The sequence below is a fragment of the Delphinus delphis genome, chromosome 1, assembly GCF_949987515.2.
Source record: "Delphinus delphis chromosome 1, mDelDel1.2, whole genome shotgun sequence".
NCBI classification, from domain to species: domain Eukaryota; kingdom Metazoa; phylum Chordata; class Mammalia; order Artiodactyla; family Delphinidae; genus Delphinus; species Delphinus delphis.
The window spans coordinates 88,479,971-88,495,779 of record NC_082683.1 but is presented as its reverse complement, the minus strand read 5'-3'; the positions used below and the strand labels follow the sequence as shown (position 1 = coordinate 88,495,779).

At 33.2% G+C, this 15,809-nt stretch overlaps 1 protein-coding gene across 3 annotated transcripts in view; it reads right to left on the bottom strand.

The window, feature by feature from the left end:
- Positions 1-15,809, bottom strand: part of SLC30A7 (solute carrier family 30 member 7) — an 81,655-nt gene that overhangs the window by 43,099 nt on the left and 22,747 nt on the right. For all 3 annotated transcript variants that reach the window (XR_009521416.1, XM_060026319.1, XM_060026320.1), the window contains 3 exons: positions 10,867-11,010; positions 6,824-6,874; positions 3,427-3,562 (listed from right to left, as the gene is read on the bottom strand). Coding sequence is in view for 2 of the 3 variants with exons in the window: in XM_060026319.1 (XP_059882302.1) it covers positions 3,427-3,562; positions 6,824-6,874; positions 10,867-11,010 (331 nt within the window). In the remaining variant the exon portion in view is untranslated. The remainder of the gene's footprint in view (positions 1-3,426; positions 3,563-6,823; positions 6,875-10,866; positions 11,011-15,809) is intronic.

Here is a 15,809-nt window from a genome sequence, read left to right as displayed (position 1 = left end):
CAACATGTATTACTTTTGATATGAGAACAAAGGAAAAGAACAAGTAAAAATGTTAAGCTTAACAAAAATGAAAAAGAATCAAATTATATGAATTTGAGAATATATATTTATGTAAACTACTGAGAAAAAGTTTTATAAACAGGTCAGTAGGACTTAGACAAGGATAACACCTAAGTTTTATAGGTTTATCTTGAAAGCCAACTGTAGTTGGTTGTGGCTGCCTGAAGCATTATTCCCTTTAGCTAAATTGGGTTCAGCAGAAAAGAGGGTTGCTTTCCAGGAAAATGGAAGGGGTAGGAATTGTGGAATTCATGACAGATAAATGCTACTCCATGACTTTAAATCTATATGTGAACTATTTCCAATCCTTTATATTCAGCTGAGTGCTCCCAAGATTTCTGTACTTGTACTTGCACCACCTACTTGAGATCACCATATAAATGTCTAATGAGAGACCTCAAACCTGGCAACAACCAAAACAGAACTTCTGATCAGCAATGCCCTTTGAATCAGATAAAACAACTCTTCCCCTAGTCTTCCCTCTTTCAGTACAGGAACCTTCATTCACTCAGTTGCTCATGTAAAAACTCTAGGAATTATCCTTAATTTCCCCCCTTTCACTCAACCCTTCACCTAAACATTCATATCTAGGAGCAAATCTTATTAATTCTAGGCCCAAAGCATTTTCTAACTTTAGCTACGTCTTTCTACCTCCTAGATTATTATAGTACCTTAGACCAAGGGACCCTGGCCTCTTATTTGGTCCACTTTAATAGCTTTCTAGTTGGTCTGCCTGTGTGCCCTCTTACCCCCTTTTAATCTTATTAACTACAAAGCAGCCAAAATTATTTTTAATGATACAAATCAAATAATGTCACCCCCTATGGTTTCCTCCTCCACCTAAAATAAAATCCAAACTCCTAACCCTGGCTAATTTTCCCAGGCCTATCCCCCCGGCTTTATTTCAAAGCACTCTCCCCTTACTCCCTATACTTCTGCCATAATGACCAACTTTCAGTGCTAATGTTCTTTCCACTACAGGGCTTTTATACTAGCTGTTCCTTAGACTAGAATGCTCTCTTCAACACTCTGATCTCAATTTAAATCCTCCCTCTTCAGAAGTCTTCTCTTATGACTCAATCTAAAATGGCACCGCAGTCACTAACATCCCATCTTAACTCTCTGCACAATTAACTGCTAGATACTTGAGTGGTTTATTGATTAATTTGTTTGTGTCTCTCTCTTTTACTATAATGTAAGATCAAAACAGTAAGTTATCTTGTCCTTTCACCACCCTGGTGAGAGGGTCTACTTAATAAATATTTGCTGAAAATAATTTGTGTAGCTTTTTAATGTGTTATATTTCAGAAAAAAAAAAGTTCTCTTGTCCTCTGTGTGTGTGTTTATTTATTTATTCATATTTGTGGAACAAGTGAATGGGACTAGAACTAAGTAAGAATTCCCGATTTAGGATTAGAGAAAATAATTCTCTGAGGCTGAAAAAACACGAATTTATTTTGATTCAAATCGAAAATGTACCAACTTTTGCCTGGCAGAGTTAGGTGCTGACTTTACAACAATGAAAAAAGTTTGCCCTTATGGAGCTTAAGGAAGACAATAAGACAGGCTATTTCAACATAGTTAGTAAATGCCACAAGAGGAGTAGCAGGCGGTGCTACAGGTATACTTAACCCCTCCTGGGAGGTAGACGATCAGGAAATGCTTCCTCAAGGAAGTGCCATTTAAACTGAAATCTAATCTCAAGGATGAGAATTGTTATCTAGTACTTGTGGGGGTGAAGGGGAAAGGAGAAGGACACTCAGTGTAAGAGTATTTTATTTTGGAGAGAGGAAACAAGAGCAAAGCTCAGAATCCAGAAAGCTCATAACATGTTTTCAGGGAACTGAGTTATTTACTGTGGCTGGAGAGCAGAACAGAAATTGAGACAGGGTGAGAGAAAGACTGAAGAGATAAATGGGTACCAATGTGAAGGCCTACTGAGGAATTCAGACTTTATCCTGAGGGCAAGAAAGCCATGGCAGGATTTAAAGCAAGATTATTCTTCCATGTACCATAATCTTCATTAAAGAAAGATCACTTTGGTCACAATGTGGAAAAGAAATTAGAGGGAGACAGAAAGGTCAATCTCTTCCAAGCAACAAATGATAGGAGAATTAGGATAATATGAGTGGAGACAAAGGAAAATAAAGATTAAGATCCTACTCTAAGAAGTATTAGAAGCAGCCACAAATTATAACATGCAAATAACAAAATAAAATAAACACTGAACATGCAAATAAAGAGGTACAGATGTAAGTTACCAAATCTATCAGGAGTTAAGTTTCATAGAAAATGTGAATCCAAGCTGAACTTTCAAGGAAATATGTAAGATTTCCAAAGATGAAGAAAGGAGATTCTGAGTTTTATAAAAGATTTTTACATAGCAGAGCTGATTCCTAGTACAAATAATTTAAAGAAAAATTTAAAATAATCTGCATGTTTAAAATGTATACTGTATCCTATTTTTTAAGCAAAAACTTGAAAACCTACGTTTATGACTAATTTATAAGATTATAATTTCATTGTAATTTTTAAAGTCTATTCTATTCAACTGCAAGCTATAAAAATCATCACAGTCTGCCCTCTAATAGCTCTTTTATCATTACAAAGATAGCTTTACTAACAGTAAAATCATATGGATAAATTAGACAAAAACAGTCCAGTCAAGACATATCTATATGAATAATTCAGATTGTGAAATAAAGGCACATAATGTTCCATTATTCTGATAAAAATTAAAATAATAATAAAATAACTTGACAGAAATTTAAGAGATAGTAACCATACACTAATTCAGAAAATATTTATTGAGAATTTATACACACTCACACACACTTTTACATACACATTGGTACTATGACAGGCAACAGAGAGCCAAAGAGCTAAAAGATAGATTCTTCCTCAAGAATTTATAATCTAGATAGGGAGAAGGACATAAATATACTTCAGTAAGCAATTTTATAAGACTTCTGCAATGATAATATAACTTTATAAATTAAAAATTGTTCTAGAAGAGATTTTAATATTCTTTTGCATTTGATAGCGCAAAAGACAGATGTCAAAGGAATAATATTCTAACATTAATACATTTTATATTTCTAATGTTCTACTCTACAGATATAGTGTTGGATTTAAGAAAATTACTACTGATTTGATTTACAGAAGATCAATTACTAAACACCAAAAAGAAATATCAAACCCTAGGTAAACACAGAAAAAACAGTAAGATGAAAAGAGAAATAATCTATGTAGAAATTTGTTAAAGACCAAAAAACCCCCAACATAATAATAATTTAGATCTGTAATTTAAGTAGTATATTTATCACCTCTCATTTTAATACCTGAAAGTAACATACCAACACTTACCTTAAAACTATGAGCATGGCTATCAGGATTGAACAAATAGGATCTGCTATCATTAGACCAAAATTCTGCATCATGATGGCAGAGACAATTACACCGATACTCCCAAGTGTATCTGCTAGAATGTGTAAAAATACACCTAGAAATAAAACATAATGAAAATCAAAATAACATTTTCTGATCAACTGAAAATGCAAATATTTCTTAAAACTATATTCTTGATTTTATATATAAAAAACTAGCAATTTGAAAATCAGTAAGAATGCAGATTCACTGTTTAGTAAAGAAGTAATATTGATAGTACCTTTGGGAATTGAAATAATCTTTCCTTTTAAAAAACAGCAGGGGTTAAAATATTTGACTCATTAAGTTATGCTTGCTCTTAATGGTCCTTAGTATTTTGCTATAATATAAATGAAGAAGTAGAGAAATAACTGATTTAAAAAATTTTTTGTGCACATTCGTCTCTGGTTAAGAGTCCAGAAGTTAATTAATACTTTGTTAGAAGAAAACTGCATTAGGCTGAAAGAATCAGTCAAGAAAACATTGTTTATAACTACAAATATATGTACACACAGAGCCCTCTGCTGGTAATTAAAATTATTACCATTTGAGACTAGAATTTCCTAAGGACCATACTGCTAATCCTGGTAATTATCCTGAAGGTATTGTTACCTAAAGTTACACACTAAACTCAAACCTGATATGAAAGAAAGTAGAGATTTGAATATTTTAAAGTGGACGTAAATATATTTTGAACTTTTAATAATTAAATATTACATTAGTAGGATACTGATACTCTGCCCAAGAACCTAGATATATTAACATTTAATAATTGATACTTGACTGGAAAACCATTAAAAAAATGTCAAAAATTAAGTTTAGTATACATTATTTAAAAAAATTTTAACTAAGACAAATTATTCAACATTTAGATCTGTAACAGGTAAAATTTACTGTATAGCAAAACACTGTATCTTAAACAAACCTCAACCACATGTTGCTAGAAATAGAACATTCTTCAACAGCATCAACTACTCTATCTGAAAACAAATATCTGATGTGTGAAACCATGTGTCTACTTTAGAAATACTTATTTTTCTTTTTTATTATTCAATAAGCAATTAAAGGTAACCCAATTATGTTTTAGGTATAAAACAGATTTATTTAAACTTGAAAACACTTTCTAATAATTTAAAAATGGACTATTAACAAGTTGTTAATTGAATCTTAATACACCTGAATTGAATCTTAACACACTCTAAGAAAATATGCTTCAATCAATCTGCTAATGTGGAATTTTATATCATGTATTAATACCAAATGTAACTGATTCCTCAGTACCTAATATGCTTTTTCATTTGTACACAGCATTGACCTTTACAACAACTCTTCAAAAAGTTAACAGCTCTTTTTTCTGTAACAAAAAATATGTTACAAGCACACTTATGAAAAAAATATTCTATTTCTCTATGGTGTTTCATATAACAAAGAATTAAATAGGTTAATAAATTTTGGGACCACTTTAAGTTTTAAAATTAAAACTGGAGGAAGATACACATGGAAGTGGATTGAGGGTCCCTAACCTTCAAAACTCTTAAGTGATATGTGATTTTAAATTTTAATACATTCTTTAATCAATGTTTTGGTAGGACCAGAATTGAAAGCAGCTCTAAACACTGAAAAGGAAAAAGAAAAGAACAAAGGTTCTTGATTTTCCTTTGACTGGCAAGTCCCTGGCTACATCTTATTTGCTGACCTGAAAACTGGCTTTACTAGCAAATGTCATTAACTAACTAAGCCCTTCTTACTTTCCAGTAACTCTTTCAAGAAGAAAATCACTACAGAGAGAAATCTAAACTAACATGTTTAACTTATATAAAAATTAAAACCCTTAAAAGACTTGGTAGGATACTGATATTTTAACTGCCCAAGAACCTACAAAGCCAGGGGTCATATTGAAAATGCAGCAAATAACTGAAAAATTCAGTGAAGTCAGTTTTTCATGTGAGTATCTATATGGAAAAGTTTTAGTACCTAGAAGTTATCCTAACCTTCAGCTTTCTACTGGGCTGCTTCAGCCACCATAAATTAATGGATACTCTGAAAATACAAGCTAATTTTCACAACAGCTTGTATAAAAGATAATTAGGAATGCAAATCTGACCTCCCTTCCCTCAACTTGTGATGATTTCCAAGACTAAAACTAAATTCTTATTATCAAGGCTAAATTTGTAGCACTGGATACAGATGCATTACATATGCATGATTACAAGCTATTTCAGCAAATGCTGTCCTAAAACAATTCTGTGTATTTCACAAATGGAAAACTAGTCACTACAAGACACATTTAAGCCTCCTGAAATAAGCTCTTCAGTATGGAGGAACATATTCACAGTGAAAAAATAAAAAGCAAGAACTATATCAAAGAATAGAGGAGAAAATAAAAATAAGTACAGTTGAAGTTGGATCACAAGCTAGTGAGAAAGTCAGACTGCAGTCAAAAGTTAATAAAGGCAGGAAAATGGGGAGCTGCAAATTAGGAACTGTGACAGTGAAGTTTATATGGAAATCCAGAGCCAAAGGTTGGTTCACATCCCAAAAAAGAAACTACCATAGTTCATAGACAAGACTGATTTTCTCTAGCTTGTAAAATTCTGTAATATATCATTTTACATAATATGTAAGTCCTCTTTAGGTGTCATCATTTGATGCCTATGGATATGAGAAAGATCTCCCTTTGCATTTTTTTTTTAAATATAATAGACTTTATTTTTGAGAGCAGTTTTAGGTTCACAGCAAAACTAAGTGGAAGATAGAGATTTCCCTTATGCCCACTGTTCCAATTCAGGCATAATCTCCCTCATTGTCAACCTCCCCCACCAGAGTAGTACATTTGTTACAACTGACACATCATTATGACCCAAGTTCACAGTTTACATTAGGATTCACTCTTAGCTCTGTACATTATTTGAGTTTGGATGCATTACATTTTTAGCATTAAATTTTTCCACAACATAAATACATGTTGAATGTTATTCTTGGAAAAGTTATTTAATAATTCTACAAAGGCAATCATACTATTATTTATTACTAATATAGTTATTGCTAAATATTACGGTGTTACTAGAGTCACTGGCATGAGTATTTATTTAGATTTAAGCAGTATCGTTTCTGAATACTTTAATCTTCTTATTAAATCTGAGAAAACAGCCTAGTGACAGTTAAAAGAACATCTGCTAATATACCTAATAGTATATATTAAAAAATCGACTAGGAAGGCTAACATTTTAAACACAAATACTGTGTTAAAAATTTTTCTTAAAGGAAAACTTCAGATAGCTCAAAACTACGAAAACAGTTTCATAAAACTGAGAAATATACAAATTGCTTGTCATACCTTGTAAAATCTGTCTACTGGGTCCTGTTGTTTCTTTTAAGGAGGGGCCATCTGTAGAGAGTTAAGTTAAATTATTTTAAAACATGTCTTCATTCCTGATTCAATTTTTGCAACTCAGAGTACTTTTCATTCAAATGTATCGTGAAGGATGCATGACTATATAGCCACATCAGACCTACAAAATTATTTTTAAAATTTAATATGGTAATTAAATGAAGATAGACATAGGAAATTTCAAACTGCATCAACAGTACAGAGTATTTAGGAAATTATTATATTAAGCAATCTAGTAAAAAAAAAACGTAAATAAAAACACTGAGTCTTCTAATATTCATAACATACCTTACAGAGCCTGCTGTAACAATTTTACAATTGGAAAATCCAGAAAAAATAAAACTACTACTTGATATTATAGAAGACCAAGAAATGAAGCCAGGACGGCATCCAGGAAAACTGGACTATGGCAAACAGTTTCCCAATAACTTCTAGATGAACGTGGCAAGCTTTTCATATAGAAGAGATAAAAATACTTTTTCATATTGCCTTTATAATGACGAAATGAAAAAATACTGCAATTTTTATACTTGGAAGATTACTAATCAGCATTAACATCAAAGCAGAAAATACAGGTAAACAATGTAAAAGATCAGCAGTGTTTGTTATGGGATCATCAAGTGGACTGACGAGCTTTCTGATCATGACTAACAGTCATGGTTCTTGGCCCACAGCACCAAAGAGTGGACACACCCTTGTTACTACATCTTTGATGGAACACTGTAACAATGCCAGAAGAAGTATAAAAGCATAAGGCTACACAATGACTTCTGTCTTAATATGGCACTGCTGCGTGGGGAGAAAGATGGAGCTACCTTGAAAATCCTGATAGTCAAAAGTGTAACTCTTCTAAAAATGCAGTTCCTAATTGGAGCATGAGATTTCTGTCTATACATAGTTGGTTGAGATAAAGACAGTCTTTTTTTTTTCCTTTTCCATTATGGTTTATTATAAGATATTGAATACAGTTTCCTGTGCTATACAGTAAGACTTTATTGTTTATCTATTTTATATATAGTAGTTTGTATCTGCTCCTAATCCCAAACTCCTAATTTATCCCTCTCCCACCCCCTTTCCCCTTTGGACCATAAGTCTGTTTTCTATGTCTGTGAGTCTATTTCTGTTTTGTAAATAAGTTCATTTGTGTCATATTTTAGATTCCACATATAAGTGATATCATATGGTATTTGTCTTTCTCTTTCTGACTTACTTCACTTAGTATGATAATCTCTAGGTCCATCCACATTGCTGCAAATGGCATTATTTCATTCCTTCTTATGGCTGAGTAGTATTCCGTTGTGTATATATACCACATCTTTCTTATCTATTCATCTGTTGATGGACATTTAGGGTGCTTCCATGTCTTGGCTATTGTAAACAGTGCTGCTATGAACATTGGGGTGCATGTATCTTTTTGAATTAGAGTTTTCTCCAGATATATGGCCAGGAGTGGGACTGCTGATCATACGTCAACTCTATTTCTAGTTTTTTAAGGAACCTCCATACTGTTTTCCACAGTGGCTGTACCAATTTACATTCCTGCCAACAGTGCAGGAGGGTTCCCTTTTCTCCAAACCCTCTCCAGCATTTGTTATCTGTAGACTTTTTAATGATGGTCATTCTGAGTGGTGTGAGGTGATACCTCATTGTAGTTCTGATTTTCATTTCTCCAATAGTTAACGATGTTGAGCATCTTTTCATGTGCCTATTGGCTACCTGTATGTCTTTGGAGAAATGTCTGTTTAGGTTTTCTGCCCTTTTTTTAAATTGGGTTGTTTGTTTTTTTGTTATTGAGTTGTATGAGCTGTTTGTATATTTTGGAAATTAAACCCTTGTCGGTCTCATTGTTTGCAAATATTTTCTTCCAGTCTGTAGGTTGTTTTTTCATTTTGTTTATGGTTTCCTTTGCTGTGCAAAAGCTTATAAATTTGATTAGGTCCCATTTGTTTACTTTTGCCTTTATTTCTATTGCCTTGGGAGTCTGACCTAAGAAAACATTGGTACGATTTATGTCAGAGAATGTTTTGCCTGTGTCCTCTTCTAGGAGTTTTATAGTGTCATGTCTTTTATTTAAGTCATAAAAATAACATTTGGTGATAGGTCATGTAATTTTTGGAATGTAATTCTGAAGATGTTCAAAGAATTAAGTGAAACTGCTATAACAGAATTCCTCAAAGTTTCTTAGTATTGATACTTACATTATAAGGATGGAAAATAGGAACAGAATTGATGCCAAACCTGTTTTATGCTAATAAGTGTTACTTATCCATAAACTAGTTGAGGAAAAAAAGACTTCCAGTCATATCATTAAGATATGCATTTCAGGGACTTCCCTGGTGATGCAGTGGTTAAGAATCCGCCTGCCAGTGCAGGGGACATGGGTTCGATAAGATATTGAATATATCTTATCAATATCTTGGGATCTGCCTGGTCTGGGAAGATCCCATATGCCATGGAGCAACTAAGCTCGTGCGCCACAACTACGAAGCCTGCACTCTAGAGGCTGCAAGCCCAACTACTAAGCCCACGTGCCACAACTACTGAAGCCCATGTGCCGAGAGCCCGTGCTCCACAACAAGAGAAGCCACCGCAATGAGAAGTCCGCGCACCGCAACGAAGAGTAGCCCCTGCTTGCCACAACTAGAGAAAGCCCGTGTGCAGCAATGAAGACCCAACACAGCCATATAAAATAAAAAAAGATATGTATTTCAAATAAAATGTTGCTTTATGTTTATATACATATCAAAAATCAAAACAGAATTATTTTCATTGACTTTATACTAGTAAACGCTACAATAACTCCATCCAAAAGAAATGTTTAAATGTTGTCTTGTGTTCCTAAGAAATAAAATATTTTAATTTATATACATATTTTATTGCCAAGAAATATAAGAGATGGTCAACTAAGGACTTAAATATACTCCATTTTATAAAATTCTGGAAAGGAAGTGGAATAGAAATAAGAATTCGAGGAGAAACAGGATGCTGTAAAATTTATAACTGTTTATGCACTTTTGAATGGGTGACAGTGGGTCTCAAATCACTAAGGTATTTAGAGTCCACTGATTGACTATATTCAAGAGTAATATGGAAGTTTCTTTCTAAAATATAATCTATAAGGTATCAGAAATTACATTCTTTGCAATTATTTAAACAAATTTTTTTAGAAATCATCTTAAAACTGTGAGCAATATACGGTTTTTCAAAATTATTTTGGGATGCATGTGAGCAAAAAACTTAGAAACGCAGGTTTTAAAGCATATCAGTGTAATAGTTACAAAAATATAGCAAATGTTAGAGACTGAAAAAATTAGGGGCTTAGTATTTAATCTATAAGGCCCATTTCATATTTTCAAATTGAAAGCTTTAGGATTTGGTCTGTGTGCCAAGTACAGACAATTTTTAAGCATATAATTTATTTAAAGATTAATAAAATGGTATCACCTAAGCAGCTTCTATCTATTAATCTATATTCTAAAATTTTGTGAATAAACTATTTAAATATAATTTTAAAATTCAATGTTAATTAAGTTGATAAATACCTTATAATTTAGTACCTAGTACTATATAAGTTAGCATATAAAGATGGAGGTAAATATCAGGTGATAGCTATCAAAATTACAAGAAAAATGTGAAAAATTGAAAACTGTCATATTTTTATAAGCCTATATATGGCACAAAAGGCCTCAGTATACTTCAAAAAAATCATTTGCTAAAATGCAATAGTTCCTCATTCACTGACACTCATTTAAAATAGTGGCATTTTATTATAATAAACTCATTGAAAAAAGCTACAATCACTGCCTATGCCAAGTTAATTTCATTATATACTAAAAATAAACTAGTCCAGGAAACCATTCAGTCTGACTCATTAGAAAGGAACTTGATTGCAATATTTTTAACAGATTATTTCAACTACAAAAATTAATCTACGCAATTTCTGTTTATTTAAAAAACTGTCCACTTGAAAGCATTTAGGCTATACTCACCATGAGAATGAAAGTGTCCATGTCCATGAGCGTGATCATGGCTATGTGCAGCACCATGTTTCAATTCATGACTATGGCAATGATCTCCATGGCCATGTGCCTGATCCAGAGCACCGTTAAAGAGGGAATGACTGTGTCCATGGCCTAAAAACAAAGAGTGTTAGAACAAAAGTTATGTAAAAATATATTATTTAATGGTTACAATAATACTGACATTAGTGAAAAGAATTGGCTCTAAAACCAGATTCGATTTACTTGTAGAAAGTGCTACAGATTCATTAAAACAATACTGTATAGTATTGTATAGTATAAAGTACAGGAAGGAAATAAAAGCATGGAAGGAAGTAGATTTTCATCTCCAGTAGACTTTACTGGAGATGAAAATAAGTGAGAAGTACACAAATATTTAAAGAGATTAGACAATGTTGTTCATTCATTCATTTGGAACACATTATGTTACAGCATCATTCTAGGCACTAGGGATAAAGCAGTGAACAATACAGACAAAATCTTGGCCAAAACTTTGCCAAGTACTATTATACATATTAACAAAGATAAAACAATGCATGCATATGGTCACATTAAGACAGAGGCAGGGAAGCAGCTGCATTTGGTAAAAGGATCAGTAAAATTAAAGCAGGTAGAATCCTTAGGGGAAAAAAAGCACAAAACAGTGGGGAATCATTTCTCCATAGCAGACCTAAAAACTACTAAACCATCATAGAAACATCTTCTACAAACTATTCCAAAGCATAGAAAAAGACTGGATGTTACCTAATTCAAAAATATCACTTATATTTACAAAAATCCTAAATACCAGAAAATCAAATTCAGCATTGCATTACATGAAAAATCATGAATAATGGGGAAATCAACTTCCAGAATGGTGGACAGAGGATGTGGGCAAACTAGCTCTCCTAAAACAACAAAAATATGTGGAACACAACTAAAAAATTTCAGAACTCTGACAATTAACCAAAACCACAAAAGGAACTGAAAATCATCTACCCAAGAAACTACCAAACCTCAGTAAGATAGCAGGGTCTTGATGTTTTAACTTGGGGCTATGCCATTCCACTTCCTGCCTCAGCTCAGTTGAGAATAGCCAAAAGCCAGCAGCTGTGCAGACAGTGGAGAGATCTGATTTCTTCTGAAGCACTGTTAAAAGCACCATGTCCAGAGCACAGTCAATATTTTGTCCAAACTTTCAGTTCCCTGAAAAAAATCTCTATTCTCAATGTGATAATTATCAGACTCAGAGTTCAGCTTTGAGAATTCAATAGCCATACACTGCAGGAAATGAATTAATCCAAGGATGTCATACAACAGAAAAAAAAACTACAATAATATCAGCAACAACAAACTCTGAGAGGGTGAAGTAATCTGATATCAGTGTCATTTTAATATAAAAGGTCCAGTTTTCAACAAAAAAATTATAAGACATGGAAAAAAAGAAGCAAGTATGCCATATATACAGGAGAAAAACCAGCCAAGAGAAAATATTCCTGAAGGGTACTCAGATTTTGAACTTAATAAACAAAAACTTTAGATCAGCTCTTATAAATATGATCAAAGAACTAAAGGAAACCATGTCTAAAGGATGAAAGTATAATAATGATGACTCATCAAGTAGAGAAAATTAACAAAGAAACAGAAATTATCTATCTATTAGAAAACCAAACAGAGGACTTCCCTGGTGGTGTAGTGGTTAAGAATCCACCAGCTGATGCAGGGGACACAGGTTCGAGCCCTGATCCAGGAAGATCCCACATGCCACGGAGCAACTAAGCCCACGTGCCACAACTATTGAAGCCCGTACTTCGCAACAAGAGAAGCCACCACCATGAGAAGCCCGCGCACCGCAACGAAGAGCAGCCCCTGCTCGCCACAACTAGAGAAAGCCCGTGTGCAGCAACGAAGACCCAACACGGCCAAAAGTAAATAAATAAAATAAATTTAAAAAAAAAAGAAAAGAAAAGAAAACCAAACAGAAACCCTGAAGTTAAAAAGAAATAACTAAAATAAAATATCCACTTTAGAAGGGCTCAACCACAGATCTGGGCTGCAACAACAGCAAACTTGAAGATGGATCAATAGAGATTATCCACTCTGAAAAGCAGGGAAAGAAAAGAAAATCAAGAAAAATGAACCTTAGAGACCTGTGAAAACATCAAGTGTACCAATTAAGTATAAAGGGAGTCTCAAAGAGAGAAGAGAAAGAAAAAGAGATAGAAAAAGTATCTGAAGAAATAATGGCTGGAAACTCCCCGAATTTGATGAAAAATATTATCTACGCATTCAAGAAGCTCAGGAAACTCCAAGTAGAATAAACTCAAATAGAGCCATATCTAAAGACATTGCAGTCAAATGGATGAACATCAAAAAGAAATCTTGAAAATTGAATAGCAAGATAAAAATGACTTATCACATACAAGGGAACTTGAACAAGATGAAATGCTGATTTCACCACAAAATCATGGAGGCCAAAAGACAATAGGATGACAAAACTAAAATTAAAAAAAAGACTCAACCAAGAATTCTAAATGCAACTAAAGTCTCCTTTAAATATAAAGGAAAAATTAGACATTTCCACATAAACTGAAGTATTCCCTACAAATGAAATGAAAGGACACTTAAACAGTAACTCAAATCCACTCAAAAAAATAAAGAACACCAGTAAAGGTAATTACGAAAGAGAGGATAAACATATTTTTTTATTTGTAACTTGTTTCTTCTCCTATACATTATATTGGGTTGGCCAAAAAGTTCGTTCAGGTTTGTCTGTAACATCTTACAGAAAAACCCGAATAGACTTTTTGGCCAACCCAATAAAAGACAACTGCATAAAGCAATAATTATAAAACTGCATCGATGGGCTTAAAACATAAAACGTGTAATTCATCTGACAATAATAGTACAAAGAAGAGTGGTGGGAATCAAGGTATATCAAAGTTTTGTGTATTATTAAATTACTATTAATCTGAATTATTAAGTTACTATTAATCTGTTTTAAGTTAAGATGATACTTGTAATCCCCAGGGCAACAGTTAAGAAAATAACTAAAAAATATACAGTAAAAGAAGAGAATTAAAAAGGTACACTAAAAAATATCTATTTAATTTAAAAGACAAGAATCGAGGAACAGAGTAACAAAAAGGACAAAAGATACAGACAACAAATATTAAAATGGCAGATGTAAATCCTACCTTAGTAGTAATTACATGAAATGTCAATTTTTTAAAAACCCCAATCAAAAGGCAGAGGTTGTCAGAATGGATTAAAAAAAAAATGATCCAGCTGTATTCTGTCAGCAAATTCTAGATTCAAAGACACAAATAAGTTGCAAGTAAAAGGACAGAAAGGGGCTTCCCTGGTGGCGCAGTGGTTGAGGGTCTGCCTGCCGATGCAGGGGACGCGGGTTTGTGCCCCGGTCCGGGAAGATCCCACATGCCGCGAAGCGGCTGGGCCCGTGAGCCATGGCCGCTGAGCCTGCGCGTCCACAGCCTGTGTTCCGCAACGGGAGAGGCTGCAACAGTGAGAGGCCCTCGGTACCGCAAAAAAAAAAAAAAAAAAGGATACCAATACCATGCATTATGGCGTGCGTGTGCCATAATGGCTATTAATACAATAAGCTAGAATTTATTGTGAGAGAAAAAGAACATCTTATATAACAAGTTCAACCCCTCTGGAAGATATCCCACGGTTATAGAAATATATGAACTGAACAACATACCTCCAAAATACATAAAGCAAAAACTAAAAAAATTAACTGGGAAAATAAACAACAATAATAGTTGAAGACTTCAATACTCTACTTTCAATAATGGGTAGATAACTAGGCAGAAGCTCAACAAGGAAATGGAAGATTGAGCAACTATGAACAAATCAGACTTAACAGACAGCTACAGAACACCCCACCTAACAGCAGAATACATACTCTTCTCACATGCACAAGGAAGAGTCTCCAGGAGAGACCAAGTGCTAGGTCATAAAACAAGACTCAACAAAACTTTTAAAATTTGAAACGATAAAAAGTATGTCATCTGATCACAATGAAATTAAATCAGAAATCAACAACAGAAGAAAATTAGGGAAATTCACAAATATGAAAAAAATCAAAAAACACACCCCTGAATAACTAATGGATCAAAGAAGAAATCAGAAGGGAAATTTAAAAATACTTTGAGATGAACAAAAATGAAAACATGACATACCCAAACTTACATTATAGCAATGCTTAGAAAAAAATGTTTAGTTATTATGCTTGTGCTAAAAAAAAAAAAATCAAATCAATAATCTAATCTTCCACCTTAAAAATATTAGAAAAAGAAGAAAAAAATTAAACCCAAAAGCAAGGAGAAGAAAGTGCGTAATAAATATTACAGCAGAAATAAAATGAAATGAAGACAAGAAAATCAATGGAGAAAAACCAACAAAACCAAAGGGAAAAATAACTAGACTGACCAAGAAAAAAAAAGAGAGAAGGCATAAATTGCTAAAATCACTGCTGATCTTATGAGAAAAAAAAGGCACACTTTTAAATACATATCTATAAACAATAATAATTTATTTAGATGAAATGGACAAATTCCTAGAAACACACAAACTGCTGAAACTGACTCAATAGGAAACAGAAATCATAATAGACCTATAACAAGCAAAAAAACTGAATAATTTTAAAACTGCCAACAAAGAAAAGCCCAGGATTCACAAGTGAATTCTGCCAAACATTTAAAAAGTACCGCTACTTCACAAACTCTCCCCTATGTCCTCCAAATAACAGAAGAGAAAGGAACATTTCCCAACTCATTATATAAGGCCAGTATTACCCTGATACCAACACCAGCCAAAGATATCAAAAGAAAACTACAGACAAATATCCCTTAAGAATATAAACACGAAAGTCCTCAACAAAATGCTAGCAAATCAAATCTAGCAATATG